This window comes from Alosa pseudoharengus, unplaced genomic scaffold (assembly GCF_046254945.1).
Source record: "Alosa pseudoharengus isolate Yale_2024_CS ecotype anadromous, Long Island Sound unplaced genomic scaffold, YU_APseudo_1.1 YU_APseudo_1.1_scf_12, whole genome shotgun sequence".
In the NCBI taxonomy this organism is placed as follows: Eukaryota; Metazoa; Chordata; class Actinopteri; order Clupeiformes; family Clupeidae; genus Alosa; species Alosa pseudoharengus.
In genome coordinates this window covers 27,688,526-27,715,531 of record NW_027468587.1, presented here as the reverse complement: position 1 = coordinate 27,715,531, position 27,006 = coordinate 27,688,526, and the positions used below count along the sequence as shown (strand labels likewise).

At 45.5% G+C, this 27,006-nt stretch overlaps 4 protein-coding genes across 4 annotated transcripts in view; all 4 read right to left on the bottom strand.

Annotated features, from left to right (window-relative positions):
• The window catches only part of stk31 (serine/threonine kinase 31), a 38,020-nt gene extending 35,662 nt beyond the window's left edge, over positions 1–2,358 (bottom strand). The window contains exons 1-4 of the mRNA XM_076281267.1: positions 2,328–2,358; positions 2,141–2,193; positions 1,936–2,034; positions 248–322 (exon numbers count right to left, since the gene is read on the bottom strand). Of these exons, the coding sequence (XP_076137382.1) occupies positions 248–322; positions 1,936–2,034; positions 2,141–2,193; positions 2,328–2,358 (258 nt within the window). The remainder of the gene's footprint in view (positions 1–247; positions 323–1,935; positions 2,035–2,140; positions 2,194–2,327) is intronic.
• Positions 2,359–4,048: 1,690 nt separating this feature from the next.
• Positions 4,049–8,257, bottom strand: malsu1 (mitochondrial assembly of ribosomal large subunit 1). The gene is made up of 4 exons (XM_076280637.1): positions 7,924–8,257; positions 7,575–7,750; positions 7,390–7,471; positions 4,049–4,362 (listed from the first exon to the last, which is right to left on the bottom strand). The coding sequence occupies exons 1-4, from the start codon at positions 8,159–8,161 to the stop codon at positions 4,208–4,210; spliced, it is 651 nt and encodes a 216-aa protein (XP_076136752.1). The 5' UTR covers positions 8,162–8,257; the 3' UTR covers positions 4,049–4,207.
• A 188-nt stretch (positions 8,258–8,445) lies between these two features.
• Positions 8,446–20,539, bottom strand: smpd5 (sphingomyelin phosphodiesterase 5). The gene is made up of 8 exons (XM_076280636.1): positions 20,503–20,539; positions 17,270–18,728; positions 16,120–16,198; positions 14,435–14,575; positions 11,874–11,963; positions 11,144–11,207; positions 9,251–9,410; positions 8,446–8,974 (listed from the first exon to the last, which is right to left on the bottom strand). Exons 2-8 carry the CDS (start codon positions 18,434–18,436, stop codon positions 8,873–8,875), a joined length of 1,803 nt encoding a protein of 600 aa, XP_076136751.1. The 5' UTR covers positions 18,437–18,728; positions 20,503–20,539; the 3' UTR covers positions 8,446–8,872.
• A 589-nt stretch (positions 20,540–21,128) lies between these two features.
• Positions 21,129–25,352, bottom strand: LOC143119648 (speriolin-like protein). Its single transcript, XM_076281266.1, has 4 exons — positions 25,193–25,352; positions 24,437–24,616; positions 23,075–23,199; positions 21,129–21,461 (listed from the first exon to the last, which is right to left on the bottom strand). The coding sequence occupies exons 1-4, from the start codon at positions 25,350–25,352 to the stop codon at positions 21,129–21,131; spliced, it is 798 nt and encodes a 265-aa protein (XP_076137381.1).
• Positions 25,353–27,006: the final 1,654 nt, after the last annotated feature.

Below are 27,006 nucleotides of genomic sequence, written 5' to 3'. Positions count from 1 at the left end.
GAGTGTGATGTGTGTAAGTTGTCCATTAGAACTAGGCCAGGGGCTTGGTACTCTGATGTGAGATTGTGTGTCAGTGAGTCCCATTATGTCAACACCAGTCACGGTTGTGTTATCTGGGTTATCTAGTGCAGTGGGCGTGTGACTGTGTCTCATCAGAATGGGTTCTCTAGTGCAGTGGGCGTGTGACTTGGTTCTCTAGTGCAGTGGGCATGTGACTTGGTTCGCTGGTGCAGTGGGTTCTACTAACCTTGTCCTCTGTTTGCTGTTGTTGCACTCTGCAGCGGTACCAGAACTGGTCCTCAGAGTACCGTGCTGCATAGATCTACACATAAAACACACAGCAGAACATTAGAACATGCAGCGGTACCAGAACTGGTCCTCAGAGTACCGCGCTGCATAGATCTACACATAAAACACACAGCAGAACATTAGAACATGCAGCGGTACCAGAACTGGTCCTCAGAGTACCGCGCTGCATAGATCTACACATAGAACACACAGCAGAACATGCACTATGTATACAGCAGGGGAAAATAAGTATTGAACGTCAACATTTTTTTCAGTAAGTATACTTCCAGTGAGGCTATTCGCATGACATTTTCAAAAGACATTAGTATTAACTCAGGTAACCCACACATATGGAGCTGGAATCTATAAGTAGTTAGACAGCAATCATCCCTCCTATCTGTGCAAATTAATATAAGCAGAGTTAGTACAGATGGACTATAAAAGGTTTTGTTAGCAAAGTGTCACAGAAGAAACATTTCATGATGGGTAAAACCAAAGAGCTCTCCCAAAACCTTTGCAACCTTATTGTTGCAAAAAGCATTTCAATGGAACTGGTTACAGATGCATTTCAAAACTTTAGAATCTTCCAGTAAGCAGCATTGGAGTCATTATATGCAAGTGGAAGGAACATCACTGCATCATCAACCAGCCATGCACAGGAGTAAGCCCAAGAGCCAAGGCCCACTTGGAGAAAGCTCCAGAAAGACTTGGAGGCAGCAGGTACAATTGTTACAGAGTAACATCATAGGCAGTGCACTCCACCACCATGGACTCTTTGCACACTCACTCAACATGACTCCATTGCTGAATAAAAACATGTCGAAACTTGTTTAAAGCTTGCTACACAACATTTGAACAAGCCTATGAAATACTGAGAGAATGTAGTTTGGTCAAGTTAGAACAAAATTTTACTTTTTGGATGTCATACTACACACCATGTTTGGAGGACAAATAGCACTGTACATCACACTAAAAATACCACAACAGTGAGGTTTGGAGGTGGAGGCATCACGGCGTGGGGCTATTTTTCATCTCATGGTACTGGCAGAGATCATACAGCTGAAGGAATGACGAATGTCATTTTTTTCCAGGAGAATCTTGCCATCCATTAGGATGATGAGGATGAGACATGGCTATAGACCCATAGACCGTTCTATATATACAGTCTATGGCTAGACCTTCCAGCAGAACAACGATCCAAAGCATTCAGCAAAGGAAACATACTATTTACTTCTTATTTCTTTTTTGAGGAGCAAAAATCACAACAGACAACAAGAGATTTACTCTCTTATGCTCATAAATGAGATGTAATAGACAATCTTGAATGTTATGGACTTAATGTTTGGATCTTTTTATATGGGTAGATTTTCTGAATTAATACTAATGTCTGGTGAACATTTCATGCAAAAAGCCTCAGTGGAAGTGTACATACTGAAAAAATGTTGACGTGTTCAATACTTATTTCCCCTGCTGGATATTATACACCAGGTGCAGTGTCCACCATTAACGCCACTGCTCAACTGATGACTAAACTGAGAATATCTGATATGACCTCATTTTAAGAAGGTTAACAACTGCTGTGGCTACATATCAGTAAGATAATTCCATTTGCCAAGTTTTAACATGCGACAGTAGCAGCTAAGTTACCTTCTGAGTAGATGTCGGTCCCTGCACCTTTGGCGCAGAATCGCACTTCTCACACAGCGCTCTGACAATCGCGTCCACCGCATTCTCGTCGTCCACATTCTACCGTCCAACAGAAACTACAGTTACTCCATTAATCAGAGAATCCTGTAGCACACAAAACCACCATTGGCACTACACAGCAACATCACCTCAGAGGTGAACTTACCTGACCCCAGAAGGTGATGGCATCGCCAACATGGGTCACGCCGACAAGCTCCACTAACGCGCAAAGAAGAGTACAACACATGATAACATTGAGGAATAATAATTAACCAAAAAAGATTAACAGAACAAGTGTGTCGGAGGGCTTTTGCAGTGACTGCTAACAAACTGGCGTTAGCCATACTACTTACTCTGCTCGGTTTCCATTCGGAGAGGCTCCATGGCGTCACTCTCCTTAAAAGGTATGGCGCATGCTATTAGCATAACTTACCAGAAGCTAACTTCATCCTAATATCTGGGAGCTGCTATAAACAAACTCTTATTTGAAACAAACGAAGTAGTCACAATTGAATTAACTCGATAATTTACGTTGTGTGGATATTATGTATTGGGTTTTAATCTCGCTCACTGTAATGGCAGGTTTGGAAGTCTTTAGTCTGGAGCTATAATGTTACAAACAAATTGCTAGCTGGCTAGAAGCTAGCCTTGCCGGAAGGTGTAATAATCATCAATGCCAAATAGGCCAGTGACTGTTTTCTGTCAAAACTGATACTTAAGCACTATAAGTATGCATTAGCCCTGTGGAATTATTAACATTGGCCAAGCTATCCAGTTGAGTTGATGTAATGTGTTCTAGTTGCACAGACCCAGTCACGCCCTTCCCACACTCACCTGCTTCGATCCAACAAATTCAAACATTTCACATCGGAGCGATCCCATGGTGCACCTGTCACCCCAGTTCCACGTGCCGCGATCTTCGGCTTCTTGTCAAAGGTGATGCCAGAGATATTCAAGATGTTGGGGATCCCTTTTGAATTTACCGGAATATCTATATTAAGTCATATGTGTTTTTATAGCACATTGAAGTGCTGAAATTAACAGGCTCTGACCATTTCTATTTTCACTGATATAAAATAAAGAGTTATCTTTCACAGGTCAGCAGCCTAATAGTCATGGAATGTAAACTGATTTGCCTAAAACAGGTGTAAAATGACAGAATCTAAGGGAACTTGGAATTGGACATTTAGTAAAGCAAACGCCTCGCATTCTCATAATTAGAGACTGCTGCCATCTACTGGCGCAACTGCACACACTAATTATGTCGAAACCAAACAGGCACTTTACTTTGGATAGACAATAGCAATACATCATAGGAGTGATTAATGTCAAAAAATCTTGACTGGAGTAAGTCAACATTTGACACCTCCGATATGTTTAGTGTTCTAAAGACGTCAAATAGCCCGCTATAGTTACCAAATTGATAGCCAAGGAGCCAGCAGTGAACATGAATGGTGTGCTTTCATTGTATAAATGAACATAATAAAAACACTTTTATAACCCTTGAGCCAGCTCCTTTCTATGTGATCTCAATGGCGATGCAGCATTTGTTTGCATCTCCAACAGCATGGGCTTGTTACCGCCTGGTTACCTCCCAAAAACGCCCACAAATGCCTGTATGTTTGTGTGAAAGAATGGCCTCTTAGAAATCCCCAAAGTTCTCTTAAATCCCAAGGGGGCCCATGCAGTTGCGAACTGATTTAATGCGTTAACTAAAGCAAAGTGGAATCCTCAATCCACCCAGTTGCATCACTGACTGCCCACATCACCGTGGTAGAGCTGGCGTTCCCTCTGTGACTGGAGGAACCTCCAGATCTGTAAGTACAGCTGAGCTCATGACCAGCAACACACTCCCAGCCCTGCAGGACACCTATCAGCAGCACCACCCACACTTTAATGGCTGCAACCACCCAGCACACAACCTGTTTGTCAGATTGCAGTCGGCATTCTACCTGCAGGCGACCAGGTGGCTGCAGATACTTGTGAATGTGTGTGTGTGTGAATGTGTGAGCATTTCATAGTAGTTGTTCTTTACATACTGTGCACAATGAATAAACCTGGACATTTAAATTGATTGAAATTCAGAATCCAAAAGTCAATAATTTATTGATGACACACACATAAAAAGACAAAAACAAAACTCCTCAATCTCACACACACTACAGTGAAACAGCGTAGAACCCAGTCTCTGATATGCTGAAATCCATTCCGGTCTCCACGCGACCAGATGATGTCATTTGGGGTCGTTGGCTCCGTAGATGAAGTCTGGAGGGAGCGTTTCAGGAGGAATGCTGCGCAGCTGGTCGTCATAGTGACGCAACGTCCACAGTTTCTCCAACTCGTATGTCTCTCTGGTCGGAGGCAGCATGAAATGGACCACCATATCACCTGAGAGAGAGATAGAGGTTAGCACCATATCAGCTGACCTGAGAGAGAGGCAGAGGTTAGCACCATATCACTTGATGCATTTATTTCAACAAATTCAACTCAGAAATTCACAATATGAATAAACTAATTGTCAAATCAAAATTAAAAATACTATTAGGACGAGACAGGCCAAATCTGAGGGACAGAGAGTAACTTATACCAACACATAATATACAAACACAATACTGTACACAGACACTCGCATGTGTGTGTGTGTGTGTGTGTGGGTACTGCACGCACGCAGGAATGCACACACATATATATTATATATACTGTATATTTTACATTAAAATATATCTACACTACTGGTCAAAAGTTTGGGGTCACTTACTGTAGAAATTTCCATTCCACTCCATTATTGACAGAATACCAGCTGAGATCAATTGCATTGTTTTTCTTAATCAGGGCAGCAGTTTTCAGATTACATTATGTGCTTACATAATTGCAAAAGGGTTCTCCAATGTGTTCTCAGTTAGCATTTGAAAATTATATCAGATTAGTACACAGACTGGCCCTCATTTATCAATCCAGTGTACAAACCGATGTAGATCTGAAAACATTAAAAACATTACATTCTTCTTTGTTAGTGCAGAATATATTAAAAAACATAAGGAAACGTACGAACTGGAGAGACGTTACGCCTCGGCCAAAATGTTCAGTGGAACACGATCGCATCATTGCTTTATATCAATTTTGAAGTTTGATGGCGGGTCTCTTTCAGGGGAGATAAGGGGTTAATCCGTGACAGTCTCAGTATTTAATTGTTTGCCATCACTGAGGATAATACTAAGTTATTTCCACTATTTTCATGCTTTATCATCACTAAATTTTCCCTGATCTACATTCCAGACTTCTGGAAACAATGTCCAAATTGGTGCATTATGAAGAATAAAATTCATATTATGGAGCTTCATAGTCAAAATTTTTATTTCATTAAAAGAAAGAACATATATGTATCTTTATCTGGTATAAATCCCGTTAGGATCATCAAGTGCCCACATGGTCATTTGGGGGTCCAAATATGGGGTTCCAAAAGTCACCTCTGCCGGAGAGGGTTTTTGGACCCCCATAAAACCCCCACCAGTGGTACCATACCCTTCAAATTCATTTTGGCAAGAGCAAGGTTCCCACATATAACAAATAATCCTGTTTAGAATAAATATGATCATTAATTGTGGTGCTAGGGCCACCCAAAAAGTGAAATGTCACACATGCCGTCAACATTTTTTAGGACTTTGGTGACCCACCTCTCACTCAAACAGTAAGTAATATTGATTCTACCCTCTACCACTATTAGAACAGACGTTATGGGCTTCCAAAAATGGCAAAAGATGAAATGTGAAATTCCAATGTGTCAATTAGGGCCGTGGCACCCGAAATTCAAATGGATGCCACAGGCAAACTAGAGATGCATCGATATGGAATTTTAGGGCCGATAACGATAACCGATATTTATTGGTTTGTTGTGGCCGATACCGATACGATAACCGATAATATTACTCTTGAAAAAAATTGTGAAAAGTGATTTGGGGAAAGCATTTAATAAGCATAATTTTATTGCAGTAATTTTACCTAACACCAAATGATGGACAGAACTCATAATAGTCCTCAATAGTATGGCAGTCAACAACATAACAGTAGCCTAGCCCTACAGTATGTGTGGCTCCTTTAAGTGAACCTGACGTCAGTGAATTGCGAGTGAGTGGCTAGAGAGTTTGAATCGTTTTCATTTAGGACTAAACGCTCATAAACGGCTCAGCTTGGAATAAGCTACAGTATAGCGACCAAATCAGAGTTTGTGAGGGAAACTTAGGTTTAGTTTCAACTGCGGGTAACTGAATAAAGCTGTAACTCCTCAGACTGTATCGTATGTCCGTCTACTCTGTTGCGCACAACCTGCTGCAGCAGAAATGAAAGGCCTTAGCCCCGAAGGTTTTAATAACTTATTATGATGACCTGTCTGGAACTGAAGCACGAATGGTTAGCATATTTCTAGGTAATAATACAAAACCCAAGCTAAAGTAATGCAAATATAATACTAAAACACAACTTACAACTAGGCCTACTTATGTACTCGTCCCACTAACGAGTTTGTTTATTTGTTTCCCCAAGTGCAAACACACCAGCACAAGACTGCTCTAGATAGGGCTGAGCTCCGCTCTGTTAAGGTTACATGGCGGATCAATCACGAGAGGATTTTGAGATGCACAGATTCCCAAATGAACGCATATCCACAGATTTTGTTAGAGTTGTGAAATACATTCACACCGCTGACATTATATTGAGGAAAAAGTATAGCCAACCAAGCTCAAGTAGGCTAGCTCAGTGTAGCCAGACGGACCTTAGAGGCCTAAATTAGGACTTTAAAAAATATCGGCGCAAATTATCGGCCAGAATTCTGTTATCGGGCCGATAATAATATTTTCATTTTTTCACTTATCGGATATATCGTGCATCCCTAAGGCAAACCGTTTGAGATATTGACCTGAAACTTCAGATTCCTTTGTTTGTTAACATAAGGCATATATTCACGCTTTTCAGCAAAATCTGAGAGTTGTCATGTACATGATACCCCGATATTGGCTGTTTTCACATGGAATGACCCAAGTTGAGACTTGACGTGAAATTTGAGCGTAGCCACCGCTCATGTTCAAATTGATAAATGCCATGTTTTGTGTAGAAATGAGCGTCCACCTGTCCTATGCCCGTTTTGTGTTGTATATTTGTTTCATAAATGAGGGTGCCTTTGGAACATTGGATGAATGGTTGCTGGTAATGGCCAATGCAGATGTTGCATTAAAGAACCATTTCTTTCTACAACAGTCAAGAACCATTTTGCAATTATGTCAGCTGGTATTCTGTCTATAATGGAGTGGAATGACCCAAAACGTTTGACCAGTGACATGTGTGGAAATACAAATTGATTATTTGTCAGACTTATATAGCGCTACCCAATTCAATATCGCTGAACAGCAGTGAGTATATTACCAAAGTCTATACACATCCAGTCCTCCGCATTCTGGCCCTCGATATGCACGTGCGCGTCTTCTGGTCCCCTCATGAACTTGTACTGTGAGAACAGATCACATTTCGCATTAAAACGGCGAGGAGAGGGCACACGGCTCAACCAATCATCACATCAACAAACACACACTATTCGTCTCCTCGCTCACCACTTTGACTGCGTAGAAGGCCATCGCGCGCAGGTGTCTGGTGGAGGAGCCGCTGACCACCACGAAATACTCGGTGTACTTCAACTCGCGAGGCACCCGGATCACGCAGATGTCCTGCGCGTTCTCCTGTCGTAGAAGTGTCACCAGCACGTCGATGTTAAACACGTCATGGCTTTCTGTGGAGGAACGGTTAAATACACGGCACCAACGTTAGTGAACTGGTGTAGCCGAAGACTCGTGCACTTGGAAACGTAGGCAGGTACGTTACGACGGGTTTATCGGGACGGTACTGTCGCAGACTGTTGATCTTGTCACTCAAAATTCGGAAGGAAATGTTTAGCCTACTTACTATGCTGTTCAGACTCCGCGTGGTCTGTTTGTGGTGCGAGGCTGGTGGGTAGAAAGGCAGCATTTTCTCCGGTTGGTAAATGAGAGCAGTATCTTGGAGGTGAACGACACACACCAGACGGGGTCAACAGTTGTGTGTGTTTCTGCGAGGACAGTGGCCGATTTGGTGTTCTGATATTCTTGCTTGTTACTCTGTAAAGTACTAGTAGCGAGTTGCTGTTGATTATTTTACGCAACATCTCTTCAAGGCCCGGTAAAACACATACTCTACTAACTTCACTAAACGTGCATGGTTAGCTCGGCTTGAAGGACCAATTCAAAACAGGAAGTGAATCTGTTAACTGGAATTGTGATTGGCTACTTCTAGCGCGACGAAGAGTAGAAATATGCCTTTGCCAGCGCAGCAGCGCCTTCTAGTGATGCAGGAAGACAGAATTACATCAACTATCTAATATGAAACCAAAGATGAAACCCACATAAATGCTGTGTTTAAATACCGATCCATAAACAAACACACACAGTCCAATGTTATATTCAAATTTATTTACAAGACCATTTTGTGAAAAAAAAAAACGAAAACAAAAACTCTTCTAAAACATAATTGTTGTGAATTGACATTACTGGTCCCATAACCGCATGCATTAAGCTCACGATCATCACATTTGGATTCAACTGCTCGTTATTCCACTCTCACTGTAAACGGTGATGCTCATTTTAATGTGTTTGCGTTCCTGTTATCCTTTTGCAGTCAGCACAGGGCACTGTGTGGTCAGCTCACAGCCTCCCTGTGGTCAGTCTGTTTGCATAGGTAGTGTAGTTTGGCCAAGCGCAGAGTGTGTTCCGCTCAGAAGCCTTGTGTGTTCGTTTATTTTGTTTGTTGGTTTTAGTGGCTCCCTCGTCTCCGTTGCTCCAGCAGGCCCAGGGGCCTCTGTGCAGCATGGGCCCCAGGATCAGGGCTCGTCTGTGGGCAGACACACGCCCAGCCTCAGCCCCACTGGGATGTGGTCCGTCAGACCAGCAAGCTGTGTCACATAGGTGAACTCCTCCACCTCCTGCAGTGAGAGAGGACAAAAGAGAGAGAGACGGATTAGAGAGAGACAAGTTAGCATACTGCAAACTGTGTGTTCTTTGTAGTGGTGCTCTCCCTGTAGAGTGTGTGTGAATATATATATATATATATATATATATATATATATATATATATGTGTGTGTGTGTGTGTGTTGTCCTGTGTGTGTGTTCTTGGCGGTTGTTCTTTCCCTGTAGTGTGTGTGTGTGTGTGTGTGTGTGTGTGTGTGTGTGTGTGTGTGTGTGTGTGTGTTGCCCTCACCGCGTGTGTGTTCTTGGCAGTGGTGCTCTCCCTGTAGAGCACATAGTCTAGTCGGCGGCCAATCCAGGGTCTCCCGTCCTCAAGGCAGGTGACGGCTGCGCCCCCCTGCGCTACAGGCGGACTGAGGTACTGCTTCCTCAGGTCCTCCCGCTCCAGTGTCCTGCAACACACACACACACACGCAGGCACGCACACACACACAGTGTTTAGTAGAGGTCTGCAAGAGAAGGAACAGGCAATATTATGTGTGTATGTATAAGTATAAGTAAGTATTAGGGGTGTAAAGATTAACCGATACGTATCGGTATCCGTTTTTAACGTGTAAGATACAGCTACATTGATACGTGAAGCCCCGTATCGGAAAAAAAATGAAATGAACCGGTCGTTATATCGATTTACTTGTTATGAATCGGTTCACAACCTTTTCTGCTCGCTCAGACTCTCATTTACGTTCCATGCAGCTTGTTCATCCCACTTCCGGTTTTGAAACTATACGTGGCACGGAATTGTGGGTAATGCAGCTCGTTTTTTTGGTTACATTCATTGCCCAAAGTTGTCAAATGACCCCATTACTCATACATCTACTGCAACTTAAGCATGTGACAACTTGCACTCGGTCGGCTTTTGTTTTTCGAAATCCAGCGCGAAATTAAACACTCTTAGCATTCTTAAACAGCAACGATAGAGTAGCCTTACCTTTGATGAATGGATTTCCTTAATGTTAAATAATAATTTGGCCCTTGCTGCTAAAACGATGCACAAATTATTAGCCAATGATTTTGTTCATATTTACTCTGACTTGTGGCATTATAGGTCTTCAGACTTCTGCATTAGGTCTACTGTTGGAACAAAATAAGCCCAGAGAGTTCATTGATTTGTAGGCCTATTTTATTCTTGTAGGGTAGGCTATATGAGAAAAGGCCAAGAGTGTCTTAAGCACTGTTTTATTTTATTTCGGTATTGTCTTACCTCAACAAGGCTACAGCTCCATGAAAACAATCAGATATAACTCTATAAAATCTGTAAAGTCTATAAAAAATTATTTTTATGTTGTATTTGGCTGCTGTGTTTGACTGAAATGTAGACTATTCTTTTTTCATTTCAATACAGTATATGAAACAAACCTCAGTTTAGATAATCATATTCACACATTTTTTTGCCTAATTGACAACCATGACCATGATAATTGATAATATAAAATTAATGTGCACCTTGAGCAAATAAAAAATATTTCAGAATGCTTTCCATTCTTGAACTGCATCGAATCGTACTGAACCGTTTTTTATAAACATGTATCTTTTCTTGTATCGAGTCGTGCCCATGTATTTAGATGCGAATCGTATCGTCTTTTACATGAGAGATTCACACCCCTAGTAAGTATATATACTCTTTTGATCCCGTGAGGGAAATTTGGTCTCTGCATTTATCCCAATGAAACACACTCAGCACACAGTGAGGTGAAGCACGCACTAATCCCGGTGCAGTGAGCTGCCTGCAACAACAGTGGCGCTCGGGGAGCAGTGAGGGGTTAGGTGCCTTGCTCAAGGGCACTTCAGCCATGCCTACTGGTCGGGGTTCGAACCGGCAACCCTCCGGTTACAAGTCCGAAGCCCTAACCAGTAGGCCACGGCTGCCGTGTGTGTGTGTGTGTGTGTGTGTGTGTGTGTGTGTGTGTGTGTGTGTGTGTGTGTGTGTGTGTGTGTGTGTGTGTGTGTGTGTGTGTGTGTGTGTGTGTGTGTGTGTGTGTGTGTGTGTGTGTGTGTGTGTGTGTGTGTGTGTGTGTGTGTGTGTGTGTGTGTGTGTGTGTGTGTGTGTGTGTGTGTGTGTGTGTGTGTGTGTGTGTGTGTGTGTGTGTGTGTGTGTGCGCCTGTGAGATGGTGCTTGGGCCCTTACCTCTGGAGGCTGTCTGGGGTCCTCACCTCCTCATCATAGAGAGTGGGCTGTTCAAGGAGAGTGCCTGAACAAACATCAGAAATATCAAAACATCTCCTGACTGTGACGTGACCTCTTACACTGAATGGAGACGTGCTATCTTCTGTGTTTCATCCCTATGACAACAGTCTTGTGTCTTCAGTGGGTTCCATAGACATGGTTCTATGTTCCACCAGCAGAACAGAAACAGTTTTCATACTCTTCATGACTATGACCAGCAGCCGATTGCACCACTTGAACTAAAGTTCCATCTTAGCTTAGTTCCAACGCAAACTGGCAGTTAGTCGGGTTTAGGAGCTGCTACTCGATGAGTTTCACAGTTTTAAAGACATGTTTGTGCATGTAATGCCCATAGGCAGCCACTTTGAAGCAGTGAAGACGATTCAAAACGAGTCAGAAAAGTCGAGACAGGACCAATCGTCAACATTTCGGTGTCCACCACTCCAGTTCATCCAAAACAAACCAAAAGGGGACTCAAAGTGCTAAATATCGGAATTATCCTTTAAGTAGCAATGGTGCAACAGAAAAAGAATGCAGCGCTAGTTTACATCTAGTTAGTTTCAACGTAAGGTTTAAGACACACGTTACACCTAAACTTACGATCAAACTCACACTTGGCAGGTGCAACCGGCGGCTGATCTTCTAAAATGTTTGGCAGCTTCGGGCAGCTTGTTGCCATGGTGACACTTACCGATGACCCAGGGCTTGTCCTGGCCAGGTCCAACTCTGCACGGGTCCCGGTACTGATTAAACACACTGTGCTTCTGCTCCAGGACGTCATCTAACACACACACATACACACCTAATTAAACACACTGTGATGCAGAACCTCATCTAACACACACATTTAACAGGAGAGCAGTTGTCGAAGTTGGAGTCTTGGAGTCTTCTTGTGGAAGTCTCCACATAGGACATCAAACAGCATTATCTCACAAACCAACACACACCATTTACATTACATTTGGCTGACGCATTTTTAACCAAAGCGACTTACAACATGGTAAACAGTTTAAAGCTTTTTAAAACAATTCTCTCAACAATTCTAGAACAATTTAAATCAATTTAAATGGTAAAGTACAATAAGAACAAGTGCATCAGTGAGTGCTGTTTTTATACATTCAAGTGTCAGTTCTAGTCAAGTGTAAGTGCTAGGATCAGCAAGACTAGTTGTAAGTAGTGCTACATGTTTTTTGAAGATGGAGAGGGATGTCCCTGCTCTAGTAGGAACTGGTAGAGCGTTCCACCAACGAGGAACAACAGATGAAAAAATTTGCCTGAGCGTACCGGTGGCAGAGCGGTGAGGAGCGCAACGGTCGGGAGGCAGCATATGAGGGCATTCAAATAGGTGCCCTTTTGGGTTGGTTGAAGACTAGGCACGCCGCTGCGTTCTGGATCATCTGAAGGGGTTTCACTGCAGGCTGGGAGACCTGTCAGGAGGGCGTTACAGTAGTGTACCGGTAAAAGATTAGAAGGGGTGTCTCACGATTCTGCCTTCTCACACCACGACACAGGTTCGTGGATATAAGTGTCGCGATTTCGGTTTCGATATACATATCGTTACAGCCCTACGGTATATAGAATTTAGCAGCAGAGAAAAAGTGCAGGAGTGCATTTCAGTTCAGTGTGAAAAATGTGCATCATGTTTTGTTGTTCAACAGCTCTTCCCCATTCTGGAGGTGCGGGCAGTTATACTGCGGCACCTTCTACCTGATGGCAGTAAGGAGAAGAGTGCATGGGACGCGTGTGCTGTGTCCTTAACAACGATTGTGGCTTTGCACAGACAGTGGGTGTTGTAGATGTCAAAGAGGGAGGAAAGTTAAGCAGAATGAGTACTAATGACTGTTCAAACCAGGAGAGAGCAGAGCCGGAGGTTCCCTTGTTTGAGAGTATAGAGGGAAGGATGCGGTGACTGACCGTGTCGAAGGCAGCTGATAAGTCAAGCAGAATGAGTACTGATGACCGTGCGGTCGCACTGGCTTACTTTAAGGCTTCTGTTACGGACAGCAGAGCTGTTTTGGTTGAGTGGCCGCTCTTGAACTCAGATTGGTTTGCATCAAGAAGGTTGTTCTGTGAAAGGAATTCAGAGACCTGTTTGGAGACTGCTCGTTCAATGCCTTTGGATAGGAAAGGCAGGAGTGAGACAAGGCGGTAGTTCTCAACTTGAGTAGGGTTGAGAGAAGTTTTCTTAAGTAACGGTGTTACCCGGGCCATTTTGAATGCTGTTGGAAACGTGCCAGAGGTTAGCCAAGCATTGATCACATGTGTGATAGCTGGTGTGATGGTCGGGCTGATGGACTGAAGTAGGCTCGTAGGTATAGGGTCCAATGAGCATGCGGTAGGACAGCTACATGTCAGGAGTCTAGATGCCTCACTCTCGGAGAGAGGTACGAATTCGGAAATGAGGGTTGAGTAGTGATTTGAGGATTGAGTAGCGATTTGAGGGTTGAGAAAAGTTTCCGGCTGTCTGTGACACTGTTGATTTTGTCATTGTAGAAAGCCATCTTAGCAGCAGTGATGCTTCTCAAAAGCAGGATAGGAGTGTCTGGTATTTTTTGAGGTCATCAGTTAAGTTTAGATTTGTGCCATTTTCTCTGCGCGGCTCTGAGTTGGTGCGCTGCGATTGGAGGGTCTCATTTAGCCATGGGTGAGAGTGTTTGGATCGAACTGGCCTTGTAGTAAGAGGGCACAGCTCGTCCAGACATGAGCTCAGTGTGGAGCAGAGCGAGTCTGTGGCATCATTAACCTCCAGAGAGGAGAGAGTGTGAAGTGAAGGTAGACCGAAGGCGACCACAGAGTTGTGGTGGAACGTAACCGTCGGCTGAGGAGCCGGAAGGTTGTTCTGTCAGGCTGACGTTGAACCGGATGAAGAAGTGGTTGGAAAGATGGAGAGGTAGGAACCGAGTGAGGAACAAATCAAGCTCTTTTTGCCAGCTTTGTGAGTAGGTGGGCTGCGAACCCGTTTGAGGTCAAAAGAGTGGATCGGGGCCATAAAGTCCGCTGAACCTGGGGCGTCTAAGTGGATGTTCATATCGCCAAGGACGAGTAGCGGACAGTCATGCTCAGGGATGGAGGACAGCAGAGTGTCCAGCTCGTCCATAAAGTCGCCTAGTTGGCCTGGTAGGCGGTAAATGACCCAACACATAGAGTATAGCTGGGGCGATCACTGTGATAGCATGGTATTCGAATGAGACATATTTGTTTGAAGGCAGCAGCAGCAGAGTGAATTTTCATTTGTTGGAAATTAGCACTCACCAGGAGAGCAGTTGTCGAAGTTGAAGTCTCCACATAGGACATCAAACAGCACCATCTCACCCTCTTCACTGTGAGCTTCCTGGAACTCATCAATCCACTTCAACACCATGTTCAACTGCTCGTACCGCACCGCCCCATCACCTAGAACACACACACAGACACACACGTTTCCATCTGAATTGGATCAAACTCGTCAGACCACTCCCCTCCTCTGATGGCTGGCAGATCTCCACAACAAACCGCACTCCCCAGCCTGAAGAGCGTGTGTGTGTGTGTGTGTGTGTGTGTGTGTGTGTGTGTGTGTGTGTGTGTGTGCGCATGCGTGCGTTCTATTATTTCTTTTCATGAAAACAAATCCCCTAATGGCTTTGAAATGGCTCAAATGTAACTTCTGCTTCCTCATTTTCGGGAATTTACATCTATCTGGCTACGCCCCCTCTCCACACACTGTTCACTTTCCCAAAAGAATAACGATAAACTATATCAGTGATAATAACAATATCATTGTCAATTTAGACCATTTTATGATATCTACATATCAATGTAATCAGTCCATTTCCAAGATATCACTGCCACTGTATAAACCAACTTCCTCTGGAACAGCACAGTCCACAGAAACAGGAAGACATTTTAACAATTAAGGATCATTAACATCAGTGAGGTCAGACACCTGGACACTGAAATGGGCTTATTGCAAAGTCTTTCCCCACCTGCAACTGCAGATTTTTGTTCCCAGCTCAGACCTGATGTGATGGTGATGTTCAAACCTGATGTGATGGTGATGTTTTAGATAAGTTAGTGTATCACTTCAGAATGATAATTGTATCATGCTTCCTTGCTCCTGTCAGAGGCTGAAAATGCACAGGCTATTTATGAAAACGTATGACTGTATGTGTCTAAATGCCAAATTAGATTACCAACAACAGAATTTTTATACAGTACATTATTAGTAATTGTTATTTAGATAGAGAAATAAACCGGTCTTTGCTGCAGATTTGCAGGACGCAGAGGTACCATTTCAAACCCTTATGGATACAGGTTATGGTTGTTACGGATACAGGTTACGGTTGTTATGGATACAGGTTACGGTTGTTACGGATACAGGTTACGTTTTTTATGGATACAGGTTACGGTTGTTATGGATACAGGTTGTGCTGCCGAAAAATGTATCCGCATACTCTCCTGCCTTCAGGCTAGTTGTTGCACCATTTTAAATACAAAAAATATGTTGAAAACTAATGATATAAATGCAATTTAATGCAATAAAAACAATCGGGCAATATCGAGATCTGCAAAAGTTATTGTTGATAGGATAGGATATATGGTAAGATAAGTCGATCTACAACTAAGTCAACTACAGCTAGAGGAATCACAGAGGAACCAGAGTTACAGGAACCACAGCTATAGGAACCAGAGTTACAGGAACCACAGCTAGAGGAACCAGAGTTACAGGAACCACAGCTAGAGGAACCACAGACGAACCAGAGTTACATGAACCACAGCTAGAGGAACCAGAGTTACAGGAACCACAGCTAGAGGAACCACAGAGGAACCAGAGTTACAGGAACGTCATTAGAGTCCTGAGCTCAGCACTGTTTGGAAGTGCTGTGTGTGATTGTGCACGTGTGATTATGTATGTATGTAAGTGCAAGTGTGTCTGTGTGTGTGTGTGTGTGTGTGTGTACCTTCAGGAGCATGAAGATGAGTGCAGTTGAAGTAGCCCACCATCCTTTGATTCCCTTGGTCAGGAAGCTGTATTTGCACCTGAAGCACACACACACACACACACACACATAGTCATTTCTCCCCAGTTCCAATGGAACACGACAGTATATAGCAACAGAGCATGAATTGGTGAGTTCTTCTCATTAAGTGAGAGCCTGAGCGTGTCTGTGCGCGCGCCAATGTGTTTGTGAGCCTACTACAGTATGTGTGATCTAAGTGCGTGTGTATGTGTGTGTTTGAATGAGTATGAGTGACTGTGTCTGTAAGTGGCTGTGTCTGTATGTGTAGGAGTGTGTGTATGTTTCTGTGTATGTCTGCATGAGTGTGTGTGTGTGTGTGCGCGTGCATTGTGTCTGCGTATGTCTCTGTGTGCATGTGTTTGCAGATACAATGTGTGTGCTTGTGCACAAGTGTGTGTGTGTGTGTGTGCATGCTCATGTGTATGTATGTGCATGAATGTGTGTGTGCATGATTGAATGTGTGTATGTACATGAGTGTGTGTGTCTGTATCTACCGATACAGATATGAATGCAGATACGATGTGTGTGTACATGAATGTGTGTGTGCTTACACTTGTGCAGGAGTGTCTGTCTGTGTGTGTGTTTGGGTGTGTGCATGAATGTGTGTGTGTGTGTGTGTGTTGCATGAATGTGTGTGTGTATGTGTGTGTGCATGAATGTGTGTGTGTACAGTATATGTGTGTGTGTACAGTATATGTGTGTGTGTGTGTGTGCATGAATGTGTGTGTGTTAGGGCTGCACAGTTATCACAATCGCAGTGGTTTCAATTATGATTATTATATTCAAGTCATCCTCCTTGACTGTGCCACTTCTGACTGGTAAGCATGCCTAGCGCATGAGAAGCACAGCACTTCTGATTGGTGAGCTTCACAGTCAATCAGGAGAGTGGTGCTTCTCATGCACTAAGCATGCTGACCAATCAGAAGTGGCAGAACTTAAGAGACATTTGGAATATTGAACTGAATCAATTAAAAAAATCGCAATCGCAATATTTGTCGCAATCTCAATTAGATATTTTCCCCAAATTGTCTGTGTGCATGAGTATGTGTGTCTGTGTACACGAGTGTGTGTGTAAGTGTGGCGTGAGCACCTTGACACACAGCAGTCCCTTGGCGGCAAGTGCGTCCTCCCCTCGTGCGTTGGGGAAGCAGTGGTACTGTGCGTCCAGCAGGGGGTGTTGGCTGGCCAGGAACAGGCCGCTGTTGAAGAACTTAAAGGAGCCGCAGCCGGGCGCGCACGCGTACATGCCCACGTCGTACAGCACGTGGCCATAGAGGGGCGCTAGCGAGCGCCGCAGAGTCTCCGCCGCACGCTTGTCAAACACCTCCTGCAAGCACAGCAGGTCCACACCCGCAGGGAACATGGGCGACACCTCCATCGGAATGTCCGCATCCACTCGCGTCGCCCCCGACCGGCCCAGAGCGCGGGGCGGGTGCCGTCGTTTGCTGCCAACGTCGCCGCCCATGTCCGAACCCACCACCCTGACATCTGGCAGGCTGGAGTTCTGGTTGCTGTTGGCGACGGGGTCGTCGTAGCAGGGCGCCATGACCGCTGAGCCGCTGCCGGGTGAGGGAGGTGTGGGGGCGACGTCCTCCTGCGGCGGGTTCTCCTCCTCGGAGGAAGTGGACGAGGGGTCAGCGGCGGCGGGGGGCGGGGCCTGAGTCTGCGTGGCGCCGTAGGAGCCCCCCGGTGCATTGTGGGAGGTAAGCAGGCTGCTGGACGGGCTGAGGGTTCCGCAGCTGCTGGGCGAGTCCACGTAGATGCGGATGTGCGGCCGCGTGACTCCCTGCACGATGCTGCCCCCGATGGCCGCCGCGCGTCGCTGCGTCTCGCCCAGGTTGTTGAAGCGCGCCAGACTGTCCGGCAGCAGGCACAGGTTGGCCGTGGCGAAGCCCAGTGACACGCGTCCCGCGGCACGCCACGTGCCGTTGCGCTCGGCCCCGCGCAGCGTCGGCTCCCCCCGGTGGTAGCGGAAGGGCCGGCGGGCGGCCTGCAGCGGAGCCCAGAGCAGGAAGCCCAGCAGCGCCAGCGGCGCCCAGACGAGGAAGAGCGTGAGGAAGAGGAGTGAGCCGAAGAACACGAGCAGCGGGTGCAGATAGCACTCCTGATCCCGCCGCGCACGGCGCTCACACGTCGTGGACTTGCAGCCCGCCAGCAGGCGGTCCAGGAACCAGAAGCTGGGGAACACCAGTGCCCATCCGACCGCGTGCAGACCGCTCACACACGCGCTGGAGAACGCAGACTCACGCAGCGCCATGACCACACACACACACAGGAAATACACACACAGATACACTGACACACACACACACACACCAGAGAACTCTCCTACATACACACACACATGATTAAAATCCTAGGCAGAAAAACAAAACATGCATACACTCATACACACAGGGGACAAACGCACACAGCAGGCACCCCTACATACATTCCCACACACACACAAGACCTCCAAATCACTCTCACATGAAACACCTTCACACACACACACACACACTCTCAACACACTCTTCTCCAGCTGGGTGGGTGGGTACACATCAGGTGACCTGAAAAATTCAAACACACCACACACACGTTTATCTTGTGGCAGCTGCAGGAAGTATTAAAATATTAAATATTCTGCATCATTTTCTCTGGCACTAGTTTGAATACCTACATCACTACATAACTAGAGTGGTTCTAATCATCACACACATAACACATAATGTGTTTTTGCAGTAGCTATGTCTTTTCTTCTCCATGCTGGCGGACTCTGCTCTGGTGCCGCTCGTAGGCTACAACCATAAAACTGGACCATTTTAAAGCCCAAAATCTGACCACAAATTCCCCGCCCGCTGACGGACGGTCTGACACAGATATAATATTAAGCGACCATGAAGTGGGTCACCGAGTCTCTCACCGTCAAAAACGAGCCATCAGAATATAACCAGCCAGCCATAGGGCAGCGGAACGCAGTCTAACTATACGCTACATTTAAACACAGACAGAGCTGACCGTGCCTTGCATTCATCCATGCGCCGTCCGGCGGGAACACCAGCGGGAATCCGAAGACAACACAGTACAACCAGTCACCCTACTGCACAACGCTGGCAGTGTTCATCAGCCTACACAGTGCTGGCGTTCACTGATCAATACTCCAGCTTACATTTCCCGGCGGACTGGTGCTGTGAGACGCGACGCAGGCGGCACGGCTGGTGTTCGGACAGCGCGTGTCCATGAGGGTGGATTGTTTGGGTTGGGACCGGCGCGGTCGTAGAGGGGGCACAAAGGCGGCGAATGTTGCTGTTCTGTGAGTTAATCCAGGCGCCACCATCTGCGCGCTCTAATCGCTCCGAGGCAACGGAAATTACAAATCTGAATTCAGTGCCGTTGCCGGGGTAAGCGGCCAGAAAAGAGGTCGATGTCGTGGTGCTGCCTGGTAACTCAAATTTAGAAAAAACGGCATAATTTTTTAAACTAAGAAAGACAGACTGATTATCGCCGGCGGATCAGACTGCAGCCGTGACATCCTCTGCGCTTTCTTCGCAGGGGATTGCTTGCAACGCCCCCAACACAGAGTGTGTGTGTGTTACAAAATGCCAGTCCATGTTATGTATCAAAGCCGAGCAGACCGACTACCTGTTAATGAGCGGCACAGTTCCACGGATGGCTGGCTGCGATCCATCTTACCCGGTAACGTCATATGCGGGTCAGAAAGACTGTAGTGACGTGTCAGAAAGACTGACCACATGTTAAACACGGTGCGGAAATCTGGACGGGGTACAAACTCAACATCCTGTCCGGTTTACCCAATTTCAAGCGAGGGGTAACCGGGAAACGTTAACGTTAGCAAGTTGGCACTCCCGCTCGCATTCTGTAGTTTGGGGGCTCTGGCTAGCAGCCTAGTCGGCTCAGTGCTAGTCGGTTAAGCTAACGTTAGTCAGAGGGTTAGCTGTTCCTCACAGCAGGCTGCAAACCGCTGTCAAAATTAAACTACATTAAACGAAACTAAATTCTGTGAAGGTGAAAACAAAAGGGGTCGGGCTAGATCAACCTCTAAAATAATAAAAAATGTGAAAGCACTTCTCGGCAGTTCGCTGCTTCCTGTCTGGCACCAGCCTCACCTGCGGGAACGCTAGAACTTCTAACGTTACCTGCCGTGTCCCAAACTGAGCTCACTGTCTCGCTACACTATTACCAAGTAACAGCCACGTTAGCTTAATGACTCCACATTTCTCAAATGTAGTCAACATTAAGTATTGTATATTGCAACTAATTGTGTGATGAACAATGTTTACGCGTCAAGCAGTTAAAGTTTCTTGACAGGTTCACTTCTCTCACCTCCCGTGGCTCCAGCGGTTTCCTCCTTGGGTTTGACAGACAACTTACAGGCGCGGGGGCGCGCTGGTGCTCGTGCACGGAGCCATAACTAAGCTTCTTGCAGAGAGCACATTAGGTAGTAGGCCTAACATTAAAGTGAAGGTCGGTGACAAGTTAAAGAGCTATGAATGTATGATGCAGTTAGGTAAATACCTAATAATAATAATAATTAGTTTACTTACAGCACATTTACTGGAAATCAAAGACACATAAAAGTGGTTTGAGATGAGGTTTTATTAGAACGGTTTCCCCCCCTCTCACACCTGGCCATGCTACAAAGGGAGTGAGTGTGTGTGAGCAAAATAATAAACACGGTTGGATCAGGAATTTGTGTGTGTGTCTGAGAGAGAGGGCAAGAGTGTGTGTAAGTGTGAACAGTTATTTCAACAGTTATACAGTTACAGTATACAGTTATATGCGCTAATGCATGTGTAAAAGTTTGATGTCTATGTGGGGGTGTAACCAGCACTGCTGGAAGATGTCTATCACTGAAAGAGATGTGGCTATCCCAATAAAGGGTGTGGTTTTCACGAGAAGAGGTCTGGCCACCAAAGGAAGAGTCGTGGCTACCACAGGAAGAGGCGTGGCTACCACAGGAAGAGGGGTTTCCCGTCCTGCTCGGCCAGGTAACAGAGGCAGGTGTGCAGCAGCAGGGCGTCCTTGAGCAGGGTGGAGGGCACCGTGTTGACCACCAGGCGCTGCAGGGACGCTGGGTTTCCATAGCAACTGTTCAGGGCGCTGCGTGGGTCCGGCCGCTGCCGCAGGATTCCGTAGGTGTTCACCATGAACTCAGCGAAGGACGCGTGGCGTCCGGCATTGTAGCCAAAACGGCCCAACCGCTCGAGCAGCGCATGGTACTGGCCCGTCAGACGCATTCGCAGAGACTCGTCCACTTTACCACTCACAGGGTGGGTGCACACCTGCCAGGAGAGCACACACACACACACACACAGACACATAAACACACATAAACCCTGTCATTTGATAGTATATTTTTTACTACCATATTTCTCAGACTCAGTCAGGACGATGCTATCAGGATCCAGGCTTTATTCTTTTCAATGAGGGGCCAGTGGCCCTCAAGGGAGAGAGGTACATGTCTGGGTCACCCCATCATAGGTTTCCACCAGATGTTCTCAGTATTTCTCTGACTAACAGAGACCATATTTAAAGTTACACACAAAGAGAGGGAGTGACCTACTAGTATGAATATGCAAGGTAAAGGTGTGGGGATGTGGTCTCTTGTTGTTGTGTCATCAGGCCTGGTCAGCTTTATTATTCTTTAATTAAGCTTCAAAGGCCTGGCAACATATTGTTTTAACACCCCAACTTGCTCATGGCCAAATGGTGACAATAGGAGGTCTGCTCCCCCATCCTTGCTCTCTAGTCTATACAATAGAGAGTCACACCTGAGGATAAGCCAAGAGGTCCCTAGACAGTGCCTACTGAATTCTAATCATTCAAGGATAAACAATGGATACACTGCATACAGACCAAAGACACACACACATGGTACACATGGGTACAAAAATCACAAATGACCATAAGAACTACACAGTATGTACATTTACAGAAATGAGGCTGATTCACAACACTTTCAAATCCCCCTTTTCAAGTCATAAAGACTTGAATCATTAAACTATTCACATAAAATATGAATACAGAATTATTTCCTTCACATTCTAACAGAATAGACAGATCGGGCATAGTTAGAGTGTAACAGCTCGTTCTTTACGGCTCGGGAGTTACAGCTATACCGAGTTTCTCTGAAACTGCGTGTTAACTATTTGGGTGTTAATACTCCATAGAGTATAATACTATCGAGCCCTGTGGTCGGCCATTTTGGCCCTGAAAAAGAAATATATGTGTGCGGGCACAGTTTGGGACTACTTCAAGAACCTCCATAGAGTGCTGCTGTTCACTGGGTGCTTGACTGTGATGGGGGGGCCAGGGCTGGGTCAGCTATATAACAGAATTGTATGACCCAGACCAAAATGAACACCAGCAGGCCTCATTGTGTAGTAGAGATTACTAGCCTGGCACAGCCATCCCCACTACTATATTCACACTACTTTTAACACTTGATTCCTGGCACATATTTGTTTATCTTTACTAGTGGTTTGCAAAAGTAGTAATCGAGTTTTAATTTGAAATACCACAGATATTTCATTTATTTATTTTCTAATAAAAATAATATCAAAGCTGTCAAGGTAAGAAACATCTGCCTAGTTAAGTAAGTATAAGTATATACTCTTTTGATCCTGTGAGGGAAATACACTCAGCACACAGTGAGGTGAAGCACACTAATCCCAGTGCAGTGAGGGGTTAGGTGCCTTGCTCAAGGGCACTTCAGCCGTTCCTACTGGTCGGGGTTCGAACCGGCAACCCTCCGGTTACAAGTCGGGGATGTTGGCCACACACACACACACACACACACACACACCTGTGTGATCTTGTCGGGGATGTTGGCCACACACACACACACACCTGTGTGATCTTGTCGGGGATGTTGGCCACACACACACACACACACCTGTGTAATCTTGTCTGGGATGTTGGCCACTGTGAAGCCGTAGAGTCGGTGCTGCTCCTGGAAAACGTTACCCAGAATCCTCCGGTCCAGCTGGAACGCTATCTCACCGACCAGCCGCTCTGGGTCTGACCACACACACACACACAGACGCACAAACAGGCACACATGCACACACACACACAGACGCACAAACAGGCACACATGCACACACACATACTGACACACATACACATAGACACACAACACACATGCAGTCACACATACACACACACACACAGACGCACAAACAGGCACACATGCACACACACATACTGACACACATACACATAGACACACAACACACATGCACACACACACACAGACGCACAAACAGGCACACATGCACACACACATACTGACACACATACACATAGACACACAACACACATGCACACACACATACTGACACACATACACATAGACACACAACACACATGCAGACACACATACACACACACAAACATACAGACACACATACAGATAAACAACACACAGATACAGACACACAGCACGCATGAATACACATACACATACAGAGAGAGAGACACACACAAGCTGCTTTCAGACTTCTCCTCCACACTATCTGCATATCTTTGTCAAACGGATGTGATGGTGATGTAGAATGGTGATTCAGGTATGATGCCAACATGCGGACATTATGTGTGAACGACACCGACGCACTGACAGAATCTCTGTGTGGTTGAACAAGTTGAACACGCACATGAACAGAATCTCTGTTCTTCACTTCGTTCAGACACATGATTTACATGATGTCCATTGGAAATACTAGGAGAGGGGCAGTGTAAGAGCTGGCTAAGTGCGGAATTCCAAATGTTCGGTTATGCTGTTCAGATATACGGCCCAACCACTTGATATTCGCAGAACAGACTTACACCTATGTCTGGTAGCAGCTACAGACACACAAACACACACACTTACACCTAGGTGGCAGCTACAGACACACACTTACACCTATGTCTGGTAGCAGCCAGGAGCGCCTGCAGATGTACGGCCGTACAAATTGTGCGTACCATCAGGCTACTCAACAACCAAATTGGCCTACCATAACTTCCCAACTCTGCACAGTATCCCATTAACTGTATGACAGTAGGCTATTCACAATTCACTATTCACAATACACACACACACACCACCACCATCACACACGCACACACCACCATCAACCACCATCACACACACACACACACCACCATCACACACACACAAACACACACCACCATCAGACACACGCACGCACACACACACACACACACACACACACACACACACACACACACACTCCCCCACCACATGAGCTCTGACCTTTCACCTGCGGCAGGTAGCTCTCCTGCTGGTCATTGTCCAGGTGCGGGCTCCTCAGTGCGGACTTCTTGGCCGTGGTGGTCTCCAAGGGAGACGAGGTCCTGTGAGGAGCCTTCAGGGGGTCAATGGTGAAGCAGCCATCGTCCAGCGTGTCCTCCCAGGTCACAGCACTCACCTTTTCTGGAGGGGGGGGGGGGGGGCGGGGGGTTACATCGTACAAGCATTTCCATCATTGTCTTATCAGAAAATATTTTAAGTTTAAGAAGCTGAAATTAAAGAATGTTGAAGCATTTTTCTAAAAAATGGACACAAACTGATTAACTAATTACCAAAATATTTGCTGATTTCAACTAATCGATTAACTGAGTAATTGCTGATTTCAACTAATCGATTAACTAATTGTGCCCTACACAGGAAAGGTCAAGTTTAAATTATGGTGAATAGTTTGTAAGATCTGAGCTCAACAATCAAATTCACCCCTCCCATACATGCTGTTGAAGCAATCAACGTGTTGATTGGGTGAAGTGTATGCATGTTACCCATTAGAACATGAACCCTTAACATCTCTCTGAGCACACATACCAGCCGCTACAGGAGACTTTTGTGCAATACTTTCTCCAGCTTGACCATCCATTTCTACTGGGGTTTGGAGGGGCCACGTCTGTGCAGTCACAGATATCTACCGCCCTCTGGCGGAATGTGCGGCTTACTGCATTAATGAACTCTCCAAACCCGCTCAAAATATAGTAAACGCACCTAGCGGGCCGTGGTCAGTGGACGGGTCGGTGCCGTAAAGTTTGGACCGGAGGGTCTGATTCTCCCGCAGCAGACCCAGCGTCAGCTTCAGGTAGTCATTCTCTTGCCGTAGCTGATCGTTCTGTTGCCGTAACGACACGGTGCTCTCCTCCGAATCCATCAGTTTACCTGAGCGCACTCGTCAAACAGTTTACGCACACCCGTCCGAGCTGAAATTCAAATTCCATTCAAATCCAAGACCATTATGATGTCAAATTCATGCGTAGCCTATGCTCCCGCGCAGACAGACGCACTTCAACAGTAATTGCAATATTGTTGAAGGGCGTCTGTCTCCGCTAGGTGCGTTTACTGATTTTGATATATATTTTCTAGACTACGGTGGCTGTCCGGATTTCTTAAACGTCAAAGGCGATGGCGCAGTAGATTCTTATCTCTTATCTTCGGTTTATTTTGGCCGCCCTCGGCCCACTACGGAGATAGAGATATTAAATCATATTCTGAATCATGCTCACGGAAACACACATGGAAACTTTAGGAACGGCAGTAGAATGTCATTGCATTTAACATTATCTGATCTAAACATACACGCACACCCTGCCAAAGCTGGCTCGCATCATCTGTCCCTTGGCAATACATCTTGAAAGCACATGCCACAACCTCTACCATCCCCGACAGATCCTGGCCTGTCTCACCAGGCTGGACTAGCCTACTTCAGCAGTACGGCTAGTACACAAACTCAGCAGCACATTTTTCGCTTTGAATATTAGAGAGTTTTATGCCATTGTAAGTTGCTCTAGGCCAGTGGTTCTTAAACTTTTTGTCTGGCGACCAGCCCAAAAACATGGGCCAAGTCTCGCGACCCCCTTCTGTCTAACAAGCGGAATTTCGAAATGCTGTAAGATGGGCATTGGAAGCAGAAGCAGAAAATGTCTTCTCTTATAGGTAGGCTATGTCAACATCAAAGGAATCATGTCAATGGCAGCCTGTGACTAAAAACCTTTAAAAATCATGCAAATCATTTCGCGACCCCTCCAATATTTTTGGCGACCCCCAGTTTGAGAACTACTGCTCTAGACAAAAGTGTGTGCTAAGAACTAAAAATAAAAACATAAAAACTTGGGGAGAAAGATGAAAAGGAGTTGTGATTGCAGACATTCTAGGTCATAAAGCAAGGGTTCTAGAACCTTCAATTGAATCTTGAGACTGTGAGAATGTCACAGGTGTGGTGTGTGTGTCTTATGAGCAGGAGTTAAGGCATCCAGGCAAGCCTCCAGGGGTGTGTGTTTGTGTCTGGTGAGCAAGAGTTCAGGCTTCCATTCCACACAGTCTCTATTCATTACATGCTAAAAGGAGACAACACCATTCCTGTTTGTAAGATTTATTTTATTCCATTCTTAAATGGTAATTTCCTCTGAACATGAGAATGTAAAAATACATTGTCAGTGGTGTCAGTAGAATATGCAGTCCATTGTGCGTCCGATAAATAAAACGTCCACTTGACACGTTTCTCTCTTAAGAAAATGTTCAAGTATAAAATCGACAAACAGTGTAAAATCCCTAATTTCCATGAAATAACTTATAACGCTACTATAATCTCTCTAGAGTTTATCTTCCTGTCTGTGTGTGTCAGGTGGAGAGGCTGATGAGACTGTCCCATCCCTATGTATGTCTCTTTCTGGCCACTGGGGGGCGTGAAACACCCTTGGGATGCCCAACCTGAGCACTCTTCGGGACACACAACACAAAACTAACTTAGAAAATCTGCCCTATTATCCACACACACTCTATAAAACGACAGCAGTTGAGGCTCTGCT

Excerpts from the sequence above, each read along its gene's own strand:
- smpd5 (XM_076280636.1), bottom strand. The coding sequence starts at position 18,436 with ATGGCGCTGCGTGAGTCTGCGTTCTCCAGCGCGTGTGTGAGCGGTCTG. Across the intron at positions 16,199-17,269 it reads AGGGACTGCTGTGTGTCAAG|GTGCAAATACAGCTTCCTGA; the intron begins GTGCTCACGCCA and ends TGTGTGCTTCAG. Across the intron at positions 8,975-9,250 it reads CTGCCAAGAACACACACGCG|GAGGTGGAGGAGTTCACCTA; the intron begins GTGAGGGCAACA and ends CTCTCACTGCAG.
- LOC143119648 (XM_076281266.1), bottom strand. The coding sequence starts at position 25,352 with ATGGATTCGGAGGAGAGCACCGTGTCGTTACGGCAACAGAACGATCAG. Across the intron at positions 24,617-25,192 it reads CACTGACCACGGCCCGCTAG|AAAAGGTGAGTGCTGTGACC; the intron begins GTGCGTTTACTA and ends CCCCCCCTCCAG. Across the intron at positions 23,200-24,436 it reads CTACCTGCCGCAGGTGAAAG|ACCCAGAGCGGCTGGTCGGT; the intron begins GTCAGAGCTCAT and ends GTGTGTGGTCAG.
- malsu1 (XM_076280637.1), bottom strand. The coding sequence starts at position 8,161 with ATGTTGCGTAAAATAATCAACAGCAACTCGCTACTAGTACTTTACAGA. Across the intron at positions 7,751-7,923 it reads CGCGGAGTCTGAACAGCATA|AAAGCCATGACGTGTTTAAC; the intron begins GTAAGTAGGCTA and ends GTTCCTCCACAG. Across the intron at positions 7,472-7,574 it reads CCTTCTACGCAGTCAAAGTG|TACAAGTTCATGAGGGGACC; the intron begins GTGAGCGAGGAG and ends CTGTTCTCACAG.